This window comes from Musa acuminata, chromosome BXJ1-7 (genome assembly GCF_036884655.1).
Source record: "Musa acuminata AAA Group cultivar baxijiao chromosome BXJ1-7, Cavendish_Baxijiao_AAA, whole genome shotgun sequence".
Taxonomy (NCBI): domain Eukaryota; kingdom Viridiplantae; phylum Streptophyta; class Magnoliopsida; order Zingiberales; family Musaceae; genus Musa; species Musa acuminata.
This window is the reverse complement of record NC_088333.1, coordinates 10,151,233-10,169,103: the sequence shown is the minus strand read 5'-3', so window position 1 is coordinate 10,169,103 and position 17,871 is coordinate 10,151,233. Positions and strand designations below refer to the sequence as shown.

At 41.4% G+C, this 17,871-nt stretch overlaps 3 protein-coding genes across 4 annotated transcripts; 1 reads left to right on the top strand and 2 right to left on the bottom strand.

Moving 5' to 3' along the window:
• Positions 1–1,457: 1,457 nt before the first annotated feature.
• Positions 1,458–3,657, bottom strand: LOC135583476 (probable E3 ubiquitin-protein ligase RHC1A). 2 transcript variants are annotated; one of them, XM_065193907.1, is made up of 3 exons: positions 2,569–3,657; positions 2,132–2,229; positions 1,458–1,752 (listed from the first exon to the last, which is right to left on the bottom strand). In XM_065193907.1, exons 1-2 carry the CDS (start codon positions 3,455–3,457, stop codon positions 2,192–2,194), a joined length of 927 nt encoding a protein of 308 aa, XP_065049979.1. In that variant the 5' UTR covers positions 3,458–3,657; the 3' UTR covers positions 1,458–1,752; positions 2,132–2,191. The 2 variants fall into 2 exon arrangements, with proteins under 2 accessions (XP_065049979.1, XP_065049978.1); XM_065193906.1 differs by having other exon boundaries at positions 1,458–1,715; positions 2,569–3,656.
• Positions 3,658–4,032: 375 nt separating this feature from the next.
• Positions 4,033–9,889, top strand: LOC103991547 (mitochondrial phosphate carrier protein 3, mitochondrial). Its single transcript, XM_009411039.3, has 6 exons — positions 4,033–4,516; positions 5,165–5,526; positions 5,627–5,670; positions 8,972–9,186; positions 9,312–9,436; positions 9,538–9,889. Exons 1-6 carry the CDS (start codon positions 4,220–4,222, stop codon positions 9,593–9,595), a joined length of 1,101 nt encoding a protein of 366 aa, XP_009409314.2. The 5' UTR covers positions 4,033–4,219; the 3' UTR covers positions 9,596–9,889.
• Positions 9,890–11,865: 1,976 nt separating this feature from the next.
• Positions 11,866–13,326, bottom strand: LOC135679924 (heat stress transcription factor B-4c-like). Its single transcript, XM_065193905.1, has 2 exons — positions 12,920–13,326; positions 11,866–12,814 (listed from the first exon to the last, which is right to left on the bottom strand). Exons 1-2 carry the CDS (start codon positions 13,196–13,198, stop codon positions 12,029–12,031), a joined length of 1,065 nt encoding a protein of 354 aa, XP_065049977.1. The 5' UTR covers positions 13,199–13,326; the 3' UTR covers positions 11,866–12,028.
• Positions 13,327–17,871: the final 4,545 nt, after the last annotated feature.

Here is a 17,871-nt window from a genome sequence, read left to right as displayed (position 1 = left end):
GTGGGAGCAGTGCATGGCAATGTGGTACCTGTGGAGCGGCAACTAATGACGGTGATGCAACTGAGCCTCGTTGGGTGGTGCGGTCATGAGAGGATTTCAACCTGCAGACCACAGAATAAGTCTCGCAGCCTCAATACAGTAGGGTTGTGGCCACTCGACGCCGCTGGTTTACTGAAGTGGAGAAAGGTAGATGCCATAAAGCGTTTGGGTTCATTCGCATATCACAGATATAATAGTAATGAAACTAAAGCTTTAGAATGTTTCTATGTGCATCTGACATCAAAATCCTAGGTAGACTCCTTGCGGCCTCGGGGCTCCACCTTGCATATTTGGGCAGCTCAAGTGAAAGAATGACATCTGAATCTTAGGCTTACACCTGTTGGGATAAATGAGCCGTGGCCTTGGGCCGACGTGGCTCGGTTCAGATCCGGATGACGGGGGATCTTTCCGAGCCGATTTTTAAGTCCGCCGAGGTGGTCGGGTGCAGTGGTTGGGACGGTGTCGTTGTCTCCTCCCAGCAGGAACAAGCCTTCGCGTCTCGTGGGGGTCGCCGGCTTTACACTTGCATAAAGGTTGGGTCGGGATCCTCGACCCGACCCCTCCGACGATCAAGTTAGTTGATGTGAAGGGGGTTTCAGATGAAAAAATATTTTTGATCTCTCCCCCATTTTCCGTTCAGAATGCGAGGGTATTTATAAGGAAGCTTACTGTTTCCTGATGTGCCCGCTTGTAGGGGGCAAGCGATACATTGATGTTGGCGTGACGTAAAGAACCGAGCTTGAGCAGGGCGTTAATGTGCCTCGGTCGACGCCCCGATCTGCGTTGACCTGGTGCTGTGAGGCGTTATTTGATACGACTGACGTCATGCGAGTCTTATCGCAGTTATTATCCTCATCAACACCTACGATCCATCGTATTATCCTCATCAACACGTACAATTGCGTAGCTGATTTGTGTTTGCGTCGACCATCTCGGACCAACACGTTGGAATCTAATGGACAATCACTTGTCTATGTGAATTAGGACCAGTCAATCGTCATCTTCCTTTTAGCTGGATGTTTCATTGGCATAGGAGTGAAGTGTCGTGCCGGGATTTGCATGCTAATCACCAATTCTGCAGCTTTGCATGCCAAAGTACTTACAGATTAGAAAGGTAAAGAAAAAGAAAGAGACTGAGACTCAAGCTAGTGACTTCATCATGGTTGATGATATCATATCTCTCTCTTCTACCTAAAAAGCTTCATGTTTTATGTTCAAGTGACACCGTGAAGTTCCTTACACATCACCAGTAAGCTGCAGGGCAACACCATCAATTTTAACTCAATTAAGTAAGCTATCCAAAGCTAGGATTGTGAAGAACAGCCCATAAACTGTCAGAACAATTATGTTCTGACATATGGGCTGTTCAGTGTGAACAAACATCAATTAATTATCAGTCATGAGAAGACATTCTCATATGATAAATGGATCCCTTTAAGATCAATATATAATGTTTAATCACAATTATAAGCCATTCAGGTCATTGAAAGAGATACACCTTGACCACTATTTTTTGAGGTCTTATGTCGATGAATTAACCTTGTACATAGCAGATGATTACATAAAGATGTGTAGCTGTGTTCTTTCTTCGTAAAAATATCTGCTCAATATTTCTTCTTCCGTGAAGCTTCAATGGATATGATCTGGGATCAGCATTCCCAGCCTTCGTTTGACGACTGCACAGCCATATTACCTTCATCATTTGCTTGCCTTCTTTGCAGATTAACATGGAAAAAAATATATCATGCACAAATTTATGTAATTAAACTAGTGTAGAACTTGAGCAAAGCTAAATTAGCTATAAGCTCATATTGAATTCTTCTATCAGATAACAATTTGTGTATGCTAACTCATCTATCAGTAATAAACACTCTAATTACATGCTTTCCATGATAACTTTAATTTTCATCTCCAAACAAGATCATAACCTGGAAATATATGCAAAATATAACCTATAATAGGAAGATGGACATTCTAAAGAGGCATTATTACAAGGTGCAATTAGAGCTTGAGTAGCTAAGAAGGTAAGGTATCAGATGCCAAATGCACAGAATGACAAACACTAGAAAAGGGTTCAAGGGAAAGACTTAACTGTCCACTAAGCAGGCCTCCCTTTGGCCTTTTGAGAATGACTCCACCACTAGAAGAACTGCTAGAGAAGAAATAAAGAGCGCCACCATGAATAGAAGGCTGAGAAAAATCAATCATTAGTCACACTCTTAACAATTAATAAACACAGATTAGGAAAGATAATATACGATGCTTGATATAATAACAACTTTATGCACCATATTAGTAAACATATGACATAAAAGGCAAAAAGAAATCACCTTTGCAAGATTTTTAAGCTTTATATGCTGTAAATACATGATCAGATATAGAGTTCATGTAATAACATTCTGCATGATGATGCTGAGACCTCCAACTTTCCCAAGTGTGAAATTGTGCAGTTGTTTCAAAGGAAGTATGAGAAGACGCAGAAATACAAGGAGATGAGAAGAAAAGCTGGAAGGACTCTCGAATCATTACCACCAGGGCTACTAAAAATGTCTTCGTGCTCCTCGAGTCCCCGGTACTGGTAGTCCCCGGTGTGCAAAGACTCTCGAAAGGGCCACAGCTGGAAGAAGGGGTTCCATCGGTCCTGTCGGCGGCTCCGACCACTGCCTGTGTTCGAGCTGCCACTAGCTCTGTTCTCCTGCCCGCCGCCGTTCCCCGCACCCGGCAGCTGAAACCGGCATACCGGGCACGAATTGTGCATGCTGAGCCATGGAACGATGCATTCGGAATGGTAAACATGATTGCAGGGCATCTCCCTCGCTTCCTCGCCGAGGCTGAACTCCTCCTTACAGACCGGGCACTGCGAGCCGTCGGTCAGGTGGGCCTCCGTTATGGAGACAGTCGGCATTGCCTCGATAGCCGGAGCCGGCGCGGGCGGTGGCCCCGGGCGGTCGTTCTGGGTGAGCTCATTGATCAGCTCGTTCAAATTAGGACCGGTGTAGTAGTCAGCCGGGCGCACCGCCGCAGGAATCGACGGCTCTTCTCGGCGAGGAGGAGCGGGGGTCAGGGGACGCCGAGGGCCAGGGTCGACGGGGCGGTCATCCGTGGTCCTCCTGAAGACGATCCAAGAACCGGAGGGGTTGCGGCGGCCGTCGTCGGAGTCCAGCTGCCGGACACGGTCGAGCTCGGCGTAGCGGCGCCATGCGGGCGGGGGGAAGAGAGGGTGGTCGCGGAGGGGGCGGACGGGGGTGAGCTCGACAACGAGGCGGGGGCGGGGCAAGTCGATCTCGTGCAGGAAGCGGCCGTAGCAGCGGGGGCAGAGGACGTCGGCGGCCGGGGAGCAGATGATGCGGACGGCGCGGTGACACTGGTAGCACCAGAAGAGGCGGCAGGTCCTGGGAGCCGAGGGGCGCAGAGACATGGAGTCGCGGCAGTGCTGTTTGCTTCTTATTTGGCTAAAGAGAAGGCGGTGTGTGGAAGAAAGGGAGGTGACGGAGGATGGATTTATATATGGAGTTGAGAAGGCATGGGAGGGATGGAAAAGGATAGCTTACGGATATGCAGGAAGCGATTCTGCCATGGGGTGGCTGCTGTGGCTTCCAGTCGCAGACTTCCTCGTTTGTTTGCCGCCCGCGACGGGGAGGAACGTGTGAGGAAGCAAAGAAACGATTCTGTGAGGTCGCAACACCAAACCAAATGCGGCCCAATTTAGGCCCAATATACGAAACTTAAGCCCAATCTCAATTTAACATAATATTCTTTAATCGAATACATCATCTCCCACCGTCCATCTGAACATTTTTTTGTCGATGAATCGCATCCTCCGATCTCTGTCGAAGAATTCGGCCTTTAATTGGGCAAAAGAAGAGGCGTAGACCGCGCCTCCGAATATTACCTCGCATATTCGTTTATTGCCAATATTGCCACTCCTATCAATTTTCCACGAATACTGTCTATATAAGTAATTCCTTAAGGATGCCGGGAACTCTTGCGTCTTTTAAGTCCGACAATTTAGCGAACACCACCGCGCCCTAAAAATTGGGGGGTGCACCAAAACTCTTTTCGCGTCCGTCACACTCACGAGTGAGAAGAAGAGGGGCAAGAGAGCCATCGCATTGGCTCTCTCCTCCATCTCAGGCTCCTCTTTGATCCGAACCCTAAAACGAAATCGAGGGGAGTTGCAATGGATCTGACAGAGAGATCTCACCAATCCCTCCTCCCGACCTTCCTGTACTCGCCCACCCCGGCCTCCGGAACCCGAGCCCTGGACCGGATCCTGGGGGGGACCACTGCCTCACCGGTGACGGCGGGCATTGCCGCCTCGCCAGCCCCAGTCGTTGCCCAGGCGCCCAACGAGCCCGGAAAAATCGAGATGTACTCGCCCATGTTCTACGCCGCCTGTACCGCCGGCGGCATCGCCAGCTGCGGCCTCACCCACATGGCCGTCACTCCGCTTGACCTCGTCAAGTGTAATATGCAGGTGAGATGCGTCGGCTTTGTCGAAGCAGTCGATCTATGGTACTGGGATTTAGAGGTTACCAGTCCATTGGTCTGCCTTAAGTGTTCTTGTGGGGATTTTCTGTTTTTATTTCGCTCGATTAGTTCTTTTCTTCGATAATTTTAGTTACTTTTCCTTTTTCTTATTTGCCTTTTGGATTAAAATTTTCATTTGGTAGCTTCTATTTCAGTGGCAGTTTTCGATTTACATGATCCGACTTCTTTGGATAGTTGATGCTTATTTCCTGATTTATACTTACTGATTTGTTGGTTCTCCTTCAAATTACCGTGCTTCGGCTTTGGCCACATTGGTTAATTTTTCTTCAACTACGTCGTCCTGATGATATGTTGCATTCCAGTCTTTCTGTTTCCATGATTCATCTTCTGTTTTGTGAAATTATATTCTGTAGATTGATCTGCGCGATTAAATACAGTTCTCATGTGTCGGCGGTTAAGTCTCGATAGAAATGTTTGGTGTTCGATATAAGTTGGTGCAAGTAAATTTCAGGCCTTGATTGGTTAATCTATGCCATATTCACTATTGATGAATGTGTTTCGTTGACTGGATTGATGTTTATTTTATATTTTTCAATGGATCTATTTGACCATAAGTCTTGCTGGCATCTTCTAGATCGACCCAGCTAAGTACAAAAGCATCTCTTCAGGATTTGGAGTCTTGCTTAAAGAACAAGGGATCAGGGGTTTCTTTAGGGGCTGGGTACCTACTCTGCTTGGATACAGCGCCCAGGGGGCATGCAAGTTTGGGTTTTATGAGTACTTCAAGAAGTACTATTCAGATATAGCGGGGCCAGAGTATGCCGCCAAGTATAAGACTTTGATCTATCTTGCTGGGTCTGCTTCTGCTGAAGTGATTGCTGATGTAGCTCTCTGCCCCTTTGAAGCTGTGAAGGTTCGGGTCCAGACACAGCCTGGTTTTGCAAGGGGATTGAGTGATGGGTTGCCTAAATTTGTCAAATCTGAAGGTGTTATGGGGTACGTTTTTGTTTTTGTCATTTTACTTTTCATCCATGTGGTTTAGTTGTTTATCGTTTCTGTTACAATTTTTCTTATTCTAACTATTGTTCTGCTGCAGACTATATAAAGGAATAGTTCCACTTTGGGGGCGTCAGATTCCTTGTAAGTAATGATTCTCCTTTTCCTTCTACTTTTCATTCTTCTCTGCTTCACTCTTTGTAAGTGGAATATTGATGCTGTTGTCCTCTTCACTCTCATCCATCTTCTTCTCTCCCTCTCATGTTCTCTCTCTCTCTCTCTCTCTCTCTCTCTGTTAATTAATCAATTTAACAGAGAAATTCAAATTGCATTTTTGGTACAATGGTAACTATAGGTATGCCAGAAGAATTATCATGAAGAAACATAAAAAGTATCTTGGATGGACATACAACTATTAAGAGGATCCAAAGACCCTTATATTGTCAGTTGCATGTTTTATAATAAAACTAATAGCAGAAATATTTTTCAAGCATAATAACAAAGTCAAGAGGTAAAAATAGATTATTGTGCAAAAGGTGTCCTCCAAAATAATTTGCAACTTATTTTGATTAAAATTATTGTTATAATGATTATTATTTTTCTTTATTATCTTCTTTACAAATTTTGTAAGGTAAGCATCTTGTTTTGCTTGGTTAGCACTTAGCTCCCACGTAATTTGGGATCTTAGTGCCTCACAGTGCCTAGTGCCTTTGACAATATTATGTATGTTATTCAGTCCTTGCTTTCTATTATTAACATTGAGATGTTTTTTGTGTTCCAAGAAAATTAGTTTCTCAACACTTTGTTATGCTGGTTTATGAGTTTTCTTGCACCAGCATTATGTTTGGATACCTGACATTGATGTAATTCACTTTGGTGTAGCTCATGTTATATTTTCTAGGCATATTGCTCTGTAGATTTACACTTCAAACTATTGCTTATTTTCAGCTTATTGCGTCCCTTGGTTAGTGCCTGGCATCATTCTTCATGTAATCTAAGTCTGAATATTGGAACTTCATTCGTTTGCATATATGAAATGTTCCTCTTCTCTTGTCTTCTCCACTCTGATACTAGATTGTGGTCACTCAAGTGAAGTTTACATATTTCATTGACTAATTGGAAACTTAAGTTCCCTCTCTTTACACTTGGAAGAATATTTCAAAGCATAGTGATCCTTTCTGTGCTACAAATTTAAGAATAGTTGATGTGGAAATGCAGGATGATCCAAACTAAAAGTTGTGCTAATCCCAAGGACTCTAGTCATTTTAACATTTCATATGCAGCATCTATTTCGTCATCGTCAAAACCTTTTTTTTCCTTGATTGATGACTTTTTGTCTTTTAGTGTTATACATTAAAGGGATCATCGTCATTGTTGTCTGCTATTTGTGTGTTTTCTTTTGCACATAAACATGAGTCATGGCCTTTTTTGTTAGGATTTACTCAAATTGTCATTTATATTTATATAACAAACCCTTGGATGTTTGTGCATGATGACAACTCTATCTTAACTTTTGGGCATAGCATGTGGGGGAAACTTCTTAGATATCATGTTTATTTCCAACCTTTCACAAGATACCCTGAGAAATTCCGTGTGTTTGATTTTCCTATCATCTTGTTAGTCTGTTGTGTTTTCACATAGTTCTGTGATCTTCCTGGCCAGGGTCAGAAGATTTTAAATTTGCATATAAAAATCAAACCTCTCTACTTGAGTCGTCTCCTGTTGATCTGAATGGGGTTGCACTTCAATGAATTGGTTCACATGACTGTTTCTCTTTCTTTAAACTAAGGATTATATTTGATCCTTGTGTAATATCTGATTCAGTTAAAAAATAATAGATCATAAAGAGGTAAGAGAAAGATCATGTGAATTGGGTTTTAGAAATTGTGTTATAACCGATTGATACCTATACTTGTCAACTCTGTTGCTTCAAATGATAGGTTGGACTATAGTATTGTCAAACATTGAGAAGACCTGAATTTTAATTAGATCTTTATCTTTATGGTATATCCTGCATACTCTTTTTTTTTCCTGCTTGATATAATGAAAACGTATTCTCTATTAGAAAATGCCATGCAAAATATTGCTAACAAAAGTGCAATGGTAGGAAAATGGGATTCATAAGATCTTTTAAATTCAAAGACAATTGTTTATCATATCCTTCTGAAGCTGCTTGAATTAAATTTTGCAAGACCCTGATGGGTAGTAGAATTTGGGAATGGAACTGGTTGGATTGACTGGATATGATTGCTAATGTGTTCTCTTAAAATTAATGCAAATATAAGTGTGTTGCATAAGATTGGGATTGTCTGGGATTCTCTTAGCTGGTTGATAACTAATTGGACCACTGGACATGTCAAAAATTGATTGAGATCCATTGCAGTTTGGTTGCAATCATGTTGAGTAACTTGAGTTATCATAGGATCAGGTGGTCTTGCTGATCCTGTCAATTTCTTTAACATCTGTGGGCTAACTGTTAGGAATCAGTCAAATTATTAGGTCAGGGCTTCTTGATTCAGGGAAAGATATGTTAGTGATTGTGTAAGAGGTCACATTTTTCTATGTTGAATGCTGTTATCGGATTGTATTTGACCTTGTTCACTTGGATACTTGTTTACGTAACTTACTATGCTTTTCTTTGTTACGATCTGTAATTTCATTTTGTCAGACTGCATTGACCTGGCAACTTTTCTTCTTAATATTGGTGAGCTGACACCAAGGATTTTGAAGAATGTGACTTGTTGGCCTGTTTATAACATAGGAAATTTTGCTGTCTAACCATTTGGTTCGTTTACTTGGAAAATGGGATTGATTAGTCTTTATAGTTCATATTCTTTATTTGTGTCTCTTTTAAATGTTTCATTCTCCGTTGTAAGTGAATGTAACATTGGAGAGTGAATAAGCTCATTCATTTTCATAAGGCTGCTAGCAAAGGGCTAAAATGGCAAACCCAATCACAGTGTACACTAACTTCATAGTTATTGGATGTTATTGAAATCGATCAGAGAGAGATTGGAATGAGATTTTCATGAACAATGAATGGAAGTACAGGGATTGACTCGACTTTATGTTTAATATATAAAAAAACTGGGATATTAGTTTCAATGTGGATCTTTAATAACACAATTTCTTTATTCAATTCAAGTATACTTGTAGCTGGTTTTACATGCAAAATTGAGCTATTTTTACAAAAAAAAAACATGCGTTGCGATTGTTGCTTCCGATGTTGTCGTTTTTATATGTGATGATTTGGATAATAAGTCTTGTGTAGACAATGAGCCCATTGGAGCAATATAGTTTATAGTAACTTCACATAAATGTAATGAAGAATTGTGTTTTATGTTTTCCTTCTTATATAAGATTTACATGCTTAGTCTTTCCCACATGTAATCTAATGGTGAGAAATTAGCTCCTATGTCAAATTTATATGTACTGCTTGGCGCAGATACTATGATGAAATTTGCATCCTTTGAGACTGTGGTTGAGATGATCTACAAATATGCAATTCCAACACCCAAAGACCAGTGTAGCAAAACACGTCAGCTGGGCATAAGCTTTGCTGGTGGTTATATTGCTGGAATTTTCTGTGCTATAGTTTCTCATCCAGCTGACAACCTTGTCTCTTTCCTAAACAACGCTAAGGGTGCTACAGTTGGTGATGTGAGTACTTCATATATTCATAGTATTTCACAAAATTCATAGTATGGTTTTTTATAATCTGATATATCATCTTGCTAGATCATAATATGTTTATATGATAGTAATAATTTACATTTTTTTTAAAGGCTGTGAAAAAGCTTGGTCTGTGGGGTCTTTTCACACGTGGGCTCCCTCTTCGTATTGTGATGATTGGCACCCTAACTGGCGCACAGTGGGGGATTTATGATGCTTTCAAAGTCATGGTTGGCCTGTAAGTGCCTCCCTTAGAACTGTCATGATTTTAACTCATGATATATAATTGCTTCCTTATTGTAACGTTCAGATACTTTAAAGACTTTTACTACTTTTCAGGCCAACGACTGGTGGAGTCTCTCCTGCACCAGAACTGGCTAAGCTGAAAGCAGCTTAATGATTATTATAGATATCAATAATATAAGATTGTCAGATGCCAAAATACATTTTGTTTGGGAGTGTTATATCCTTCCAGAGCACCTCAGTGTCTGTTTTCAATATGTTTTAGGCGACAGTTTTGTTCTCATAATTTAGGCCTGAGAAACTCATCAAACAGGTAAATGCAGCTTTTAACATCATAACAGCAGGAGGGTTTCCATGGATTTATCAGGAAGGCATAACCCTTGTAATTTATTATCATATGTTGAGTTAGTGATGATTCGTGTCAAATTTCATGCCCTTTGTTTCTTAACGTTTGTTGGTAAATATAATGCAACTTTTGATCCAAGAAGACTGATTGTGAGCCGATTTAGAAGCTCGTCTCTTTTTCAGATAATGAAATTCTCAAACGTTGATGCCTAGCGGAAACAAGGGTACAGTTGTGCTAACATGCCTCTTGCTTACTTGAAAGTTAACTTTCCATTTGCTTTGTTATGTCTTCTCCTATGCTTGTATATTTTCTTAAGAGCAATTAGCGATTGCTATTCGGTTTAAAGGTGGTATACTTGTTAGTATTGATTGGACTGTCATACATAAGCCCGCCCAGTTGCTGCTGGTTAAACAATAATGACTTTGTGATTAATGTATGTATGGCCTTATATATGACACAAGATTGGATTATGTTTATGTGAAATTGCATGCTTAGTTTAATCTAATATGATTTGGATGGGTACATTCTCACTTGTGCCTTACAGGCAATGCCACTAGTAGGAATGAAAGTAACTTGAAAGTAGTAAGATCTAATCGACCTAATTAAAGAGGGTTCAGGTAACTTAAATCAGGTTCGAAAGGGATTCAAGTGGGCTTTGAATACAGATAATAGATGTCTTCTTACTCATTGCCATTCCAATCCTGAACTTTAAATGATAGTGTGTGAGATGTTTCATGTATATGGTTACTGATATAACTCGAACTGTTCCGAAAAAATCTTGCTTGTAAATTTCAACAGGACACAGATTCGTTATATGTATGCCTTCTTACAGTAGATGATGGTATGAGTAAATCTCGAACGAGAGTTTACTTGTGATGTTTCCAATGATTCGTTGGTCTGTAATGCAATCAATGCATAAGGCAAAGGTACTACTTTCCCAGGTTCATACTGACCGTATCGACAAGGTGAAATGACAGGAAGAACATCTTTGTTCTCGTGCACACAGAACTCACCCTCTCGCTCCACGTGACGCGGTCTCAATATTTGTTGAACATGATACGTTGGACCGGAACCCTGACGTGACTCCAGGCATCGCAGATGGGTGCTGCGTGTTAAGACCTTCACATGTGCTTTTACTTCTTCTTTCTCGTTTGACATCATTAGGTCTCCCCATAAGTTCCCTTTCCTTTTCTTTTTCTTTTGGGCATCCATGGCACCGAGAAGGCCGCCAGCCTACATGGAGTCCACTCCCAATCTTTAATCTGGTCAACTTTAATCACCCCTTAGTCCCTTTACAACATACGATAAAGCGGGTTGGCGACAGACAGGTATTGCGTTTCCGGCACAAGGCATTCCCGGGTCAATGGCCCCCGTAATTGGAGCTCGGGAGAAGAGAAAGGTAAAGAGGAAGAAAGCGAACCCAATGAGCCCACAAAGAAAGACTCGCGGTATATCATCAAAACCTTAAAGGTGGTAGAAAAAGAGGCAATGGCGTGTTGCTGCTCCAGCAAGGACAGCCTCCAACTTCACACTGCCCGACAGAGTATGTGATCTCAACCATAGTGATGATTCATTGCATCACTAGAAGCTTCAACTGGAGCATGGGAAAAGAAGGGAATTATCCGAAATATATGGCTTTAGAAGCGTAGAAATAGTAGCACGTTGTGTGTGCATCGTCCTCTTCATGGCAGCGGCCTCAAAATCATCACAGCCATCGATCGTTGCATGGGCCACACCGCGTTCTCCCTGCGCGTTCTTGTTGCTTTGTTCCTTGTCATTTTATGTGGAGAAGCAAGTGGGTCAGCGTGCAGTCTGTCTGCATGGCAGCACGAGGACGGGGAATCTCTGACAACGATCACGTTCCCAGTAGTTTTGAGCAAGAAGAAGAAGAAGAAGAAGGAGAAGAAGACACCGTTCTCTTCTTTCTGCTGCTGCTTACACTTCTCTACGGCTGCCCATCCATGCGTCATGCTCTGCTTGACCAACTCGGAGGAGACTGTCTCCCTCAGACACTTCACTCGCTTCTTTTCAGAGGTCAAGAAGAATAAGTTGCTTTCATGGACTCGACTCGTATACAGTGACGTGAAAAGTACACCAAGTCCATTAGATCGGATTATTTACATTAATTCTCGACAGCAACTGAGAAGGCAACTACAAAATTAGCGAAGCTGGAAAGAGAAACAACGACAAGGAGTCTAGAGCAGTAGATGATGAGAGAAGGGATGGGATGGGATGGGTGTGTTAACAGGCAGGGGGAGAAGATGGCGTTAGATTGAGACTTAAGTCCTCCTTGTCTAACACCAAACGCGGTCTGGTGAAGGGCGAGGTTGGCTCGTGGAGATGAAATCCTCGCTTGTTGCTGCTGCTAGAACAGCCGTGAAGTGACACCCCAAAGAGCTTGGGTCTCGCACTGCTGCTCTCTTCGTTGCAGCCAATGTCCTTGTCATTTGTTGCGTTGTCGAGTGGAGAAGGCGATGGATCCTCGGCAATGGTGAGCGAGCTGCTGGAGGTGGGACTGCCGGAGTTGTGACACCCTCTCCGTTGATAAGCTGAGGACAGGAAGAAGTTGGCAGAAGCTGCGGCGGAGCTGGGGGCGACGGGGCGGACGTGGTTCTGCACAAAGTAGATGATGTCGTTATAAAGCTTCCGCATGTGGAACAACTCCGACAGCAGGGCCGCGTTGCTCCGCCGCAACCTCTCGTTCTCCTCCAACAACGCCGCCAAAGTCGGCTGCCCTCCTCCTCCGCAGCCGCCGCCGATCCGAATAGCATTAGTAGAATTAACATCATTGCCGTCGAGAAGGAGGAAGCGCGACGAGGAGGCGTCCTGCCAGTGTGGGGAGGCCAGGCGGTAGTCTTCCAAGTGGTGGAAGGGAGGGAACAAGGGAAGAGACGAAGCCAATGGAAACGAGGAAGAAGAGGAAGAGCAGGTCTTGCGGCGGTGGATCTCGCACAAGAGCTCCTTCTCGCCTTTCCTAAAGAACTCGTTCGCGAACTCCCATCTCTCCGGCACCACCTTCCGGAACCCCTGTGCCACCGTCGTCGCCACCAAAGTAAAAAAAGGAGAGTTCAGCCACAAGCACTACAAACGACGAAACGAGGACAGAGAGTCGGGGAGGAGGACAACACGTACATAGGTATTGAGCTGGCGGACGAAGCTGGAGAAGTTATTGTGCTTGAAGTAGTTGGGGAGGACGTCCCGGGCGAACTCAGAAGGGCGCCACACCACGAAGGTGGAGACACGGTCGTCACCCCAGGAGACGATATGGTCCGTGGCGGGGTCGTCCACCAGCTGATACGTCTTCGTCAGGAAGGGCGCCGGGACCGGCTTGTGCGGCTCCGACACCGCCGCCGCTCCTGCTGCTGCTGCTCCTCCTCCTCCTCCTCCTCCTCCTCCCCAACACCTCTCCATTTTACTGCAGACTAAAGCGGACGGTGTGGGAGTGGGAGTGGGAGTGTGTAGGTGGAGTTTTAATTGGCGAGGGGGTTTAATGCATACTTCATAGCCTCGAGGTGTGAGGGGGAGAATATGTGTCGGTCGGTGTTGGGGGGTAAGCAAAGAGGAAATGTTATATGGACTTGGAGGTTTTCGTTTCAACTTTCAAGGCAAACCCGTGACTCCCTCCTTTCCATCTTTTGCTTCATTCCTCTGTTCCCTTCTCATCATCTACTCGACAAATCATTACCATCACTATACCTTTCAACTGTTTCATTAACTTACACATAAATGTAATATTTTTGTTCCAGAGAAAATTTAAGCTTTATGTGTTATCAATATATATATATATATATATATGAACATGATTGGCAATGAGTTCCCCTGTCAGCAAGGGCATGCACTGACCATGGGTCGTCGTCCTGGCGTCTCTGTTCCTCTTTTCTATACCCTGCAGTGAAGGTATTCCGTCAAGCCATTGATATCTTTCCTGCAACCAAGGTCATCATTGCCTCCAATCACTGTGCCTAATGAACGAAGTGATGATTCTCGGAACGTATACATGACTCTCGAGCTGCTGCTGCTGCTGCTGCCTCATCCATCCATTACTTCTACTGGCAGGACAGGCATGGAATGGAAAATGCATGGAAAGATTTGCCGATGGTTATATCGAGGATTGTCTTAGACATACAGAGGTCGTCACCTCGAACTGATGCCTCATCAGAAAGACAAACTATATTTCTCTTCTCGTCGCCATTAATTCATAAATCCATGTAAACAGCAAGCTTTGCTTGCACAACTGCCGTCGCATTGACAAATTTCATGCGGTGGAAACCTGGCGCAGGTGACGTGAACTCATCGCCAAAAGAAAGAGAAAAAGAGAAGATAGAGAATTGTGGTGCCGTACTGGTGCGAGTTCAACAACTGTAGAGTAGGCCGTCTTTACCAGCGTTTCCTCTGCCGTCGTCAGCGTTGATGCATCGAGTAGGGGGACGACGGCACAGAGCGCATAGGGCGAGAATTTTGGTGATTGGGTGGCCAAGGAAAAGGACGACTCTCTTTTCCATGGTCAAACGCGCCACGTTACGCTCCACAGACCAGTTAACATGACGCGAGTCCCACCCATCTCCTCTGCGCTTGCAGCAGCACAAGTATTAATAGGTTACCAAAAACACATCGATCCTTAGTATGCTTCATTTTCCAGAGACATTAATAAACTGTCATCTTAATATCTCGATGATGATTGTTACGAACAGGTCATCGATGTGATCTCGATGAAGCCATTAATGAGTTCATCTCACAAACTCCCCTTTCGATAGCGATAGAGAATGTTATGATGACAAACCAACGTACTTCTATATTTAGTAAAATTTGGTTTTTACCAAATTAGGTTAGTCATGAATCGACCGTAATCTATAGAATTATTTACGTACACTGTTCTTCCTGTTTGCATAATCACTATCGATCTCTATCTTATTGTTATATGCATATTAATACCATTAGTTCTTCGTTGTCTCATTGCTTAGGGGTTATATATGGATAACGCGACGACTGATACATAATTATTTCAAGATGAACGATCAACATGTAAATTATCCTGATGAATAAGAATGTCTTTATTTGCTATGACACAAATTAGATCATTTTGGAGAAGAAAAGAAATCAAACAAAACTTGCTTCCAGAATCTTTCTATCATTCAGTTCATTGTCATCTTTTATCATCGTCATCATCATCTTTTATCATCGTTCATATTCTCGGTAGATGTCCAAAATCAAGGGAGTACCATAAATGTGCCAAATGCAACTTCATTCATTATTCTTAAAATTTAATATTCATGATTTTTCCAGAGGACCGGCGATGATGGGATGCATTTTTCATTGTTATGACTGAAACTGGAAATTATCTCCTCGTGTGGTTGTCTCTTTTGTTTTTGGTGTTTTATAAAGATGATATTAGATCACAAGAGGGTGTTTTATTGAAGTCTTTACAAGCTAATAAAGGTATTATGTTTCATGGATTATTTCTGGGAAAGAAATAACAATTACTATAATAAGCTAATGACAATCAAGATAGTTAAGGATGATAAGTATTTTATGAGGTTTAATGGAGTTCTAATTAAATTTAAATTTCTTGACAAAATTTAGATTTAAATTAGTAATTCAAATAGAAAGAGTTCTAATTAGGGTTTATTCTTATAAATAAAATCTCAAAGTTTTAATGGGAGAAAGAGATATAGAAAGATATTTTGAGCATTTTTGGATTTTTTTTTTCTAAGATGTCGAAAGTTGTGAATGAGCGAGGATAACTCAAATATCTAATAATTGATATCATATATTGAAAATTTTAGTTTTCTTCATGGATAAAGGTAAGAGTTGTCAAACCACATTATATCTAGCATCAATTTTCTAATATATTCTCTTGTTTGTAATCTTTGAGTTTATTAGGTTTATGTGAAAGGGTATATAGGGAGAGTCATAAATGAGTGTGAATGTCTTGTAATCGATCTCATATATTAAAGAATCTATATTATTTTTTTATTGATGTAGGTAAAAGCTATCAAACCACGTTACATTTTGTATCAATTTTTTAGTGTGCTCCTTATTTATTGATCTTTGAGTTTATTCTTTTGATTTCAATTTTTTTCTCTCTCTTTCTAACTAAGTGTATTATAGTTCAAAACATCTAGTGATCCAATATTCAACAAAAAATCATTAGTTGTATTTGTTGACTTTAATATCAAAAAATTTAATAGAAATAATAGTATCACCCTATGAGAGAAGTATGACGAGAATCTTCTTATTTAGTAAAACCTAACGAGAACATTAAAAGAATAAACAAATAAGCTAAAAAAGATAAACAATAAAAATTAGAAAGAGCTTGAGGCAAAGTAAGTGTATTATCAATAATGATATTGATGATGACTATGCCATGATTATTTGGGATAAATTAAAAAAATTATCTGGCTAAGAGCTTAATTAACAAATTATATCTAAAAATGTTAGAGGAAGACAAAGACTTAGTTTAGCATCTAAATATATTCATATCAAATGAAGAAAGTTGATATGAAGATTGATGAAAATGATAATGCGTTGTTACTTCTTATATTTTTGGCCAACTCTTATAACAATTTTGTAAGACATTATTTTATGGAAATGATACAATAACTACGAAATAAGTAGAAGAAGATTTACTATCTCATGTTATTAGGAAAAATGACAAATATGAACTATGAGATATTAACATATCTTTGTGGAGTGAATCTCAACATGACAAATCAAGATCATGAGTAGTATCTTTAGATAATATGGGTGTTCTCTTATGATATATAATAATAAAATTGAATTATTTATTTATCTTTTCAAAAGGCTTGTGTTACTCATGTTTGTGTTTGAAATGATTATTTCAATTTACTGAATGACAAGATAACTAGTAAATTTAAATATGGGTGACGATTTGCCGATGGCATTCATTGATGTCGATAAGGTGAAGATCAAAACATTTGATGGAATAGTAGCTTATGTTCCAATGATGCAAAAGATTTTTTTTTTGAGTTTTTTTTAGATATTAGGGTTATGGCTACAATGTTGAAGGTATAGTTTTAAATGTTATTCAGAGTTGTATAGTCTTGATAAAAAGGAGATTGCATCAAGGTATCTACCATATGGAAGAAAGTATAGTGAAGATTGTATAGTCTTGAGAGGCATTCATGTATTATTTTCGATTCATTAAAAAATAGTTATTGTTGCAGTTACTTTTTCATTCAATAGATTCAATATAAATAAATAAATAAATAAATTCATGTTGCAATTGATGATTATTTTTATTATTTCTAAAGTTACTATCATCCCCTGATCGCTTATTATTTCACTATCTCTTATGTTGTAGAGGAGGAAAAATCATTGTGCTGATGGGTTGCAATAGATCAACCAAAACTTTTCCTTTTTATTGGTTTCAGTCGGATCATTGGTTTGATCCACTTATGTCTCGTTGAGTGCTAATACTTTGAGCACCGGTTGTATTTTTTTTCTTCTTTTTTGAAGAAAAACTTCGATTTATTTGAAGCTCAAATATGTTAAGTATCACGATAATGTTTACGATTTCCGATCAACTCATCCGATTCGGTCTCAGATGATGGCATCACGGCGACAGACAAAAAAGGTTGCACGAATTTTCATGCACCAAAGCCACAGGGGAAGCCGCTCCTCCGCTTTCGTGCCCAACAGGACAGGGATCGGCATCCGCTTCGATGACCACGAACGCCTCCGATGATGCTGGCAGGGATTCGGCGCACCGGACGCCACGGATCGGTGGGGGCAGCAGACACAAGTGGCTGTGGCTGGATCGCCAGTGAGCATTGATTACGATGCGAAGACAGATGCCGAGCGGGCGAAGCTGGGCGGGTGGGGGGGATGGCAGAGGAGCTCCATCTCCCGATGGATGCTTCCTATGGATTCCTTTTTCGAGAGCTGTATCAACGAGACGTAGACGTATGCACGTATCTTGCGCACTCGAGGAATGGAAGGGCGCCATTTCCAAACGGCTCATGCGTCCCTTTTGTCATTGCGTGTATCCATCCGACTGTTCTGCCTCATGTGTGCTTTCTTCCCCGCAGTAGCCTGTCGATGAGATGTATGTAAATGTTCCACAG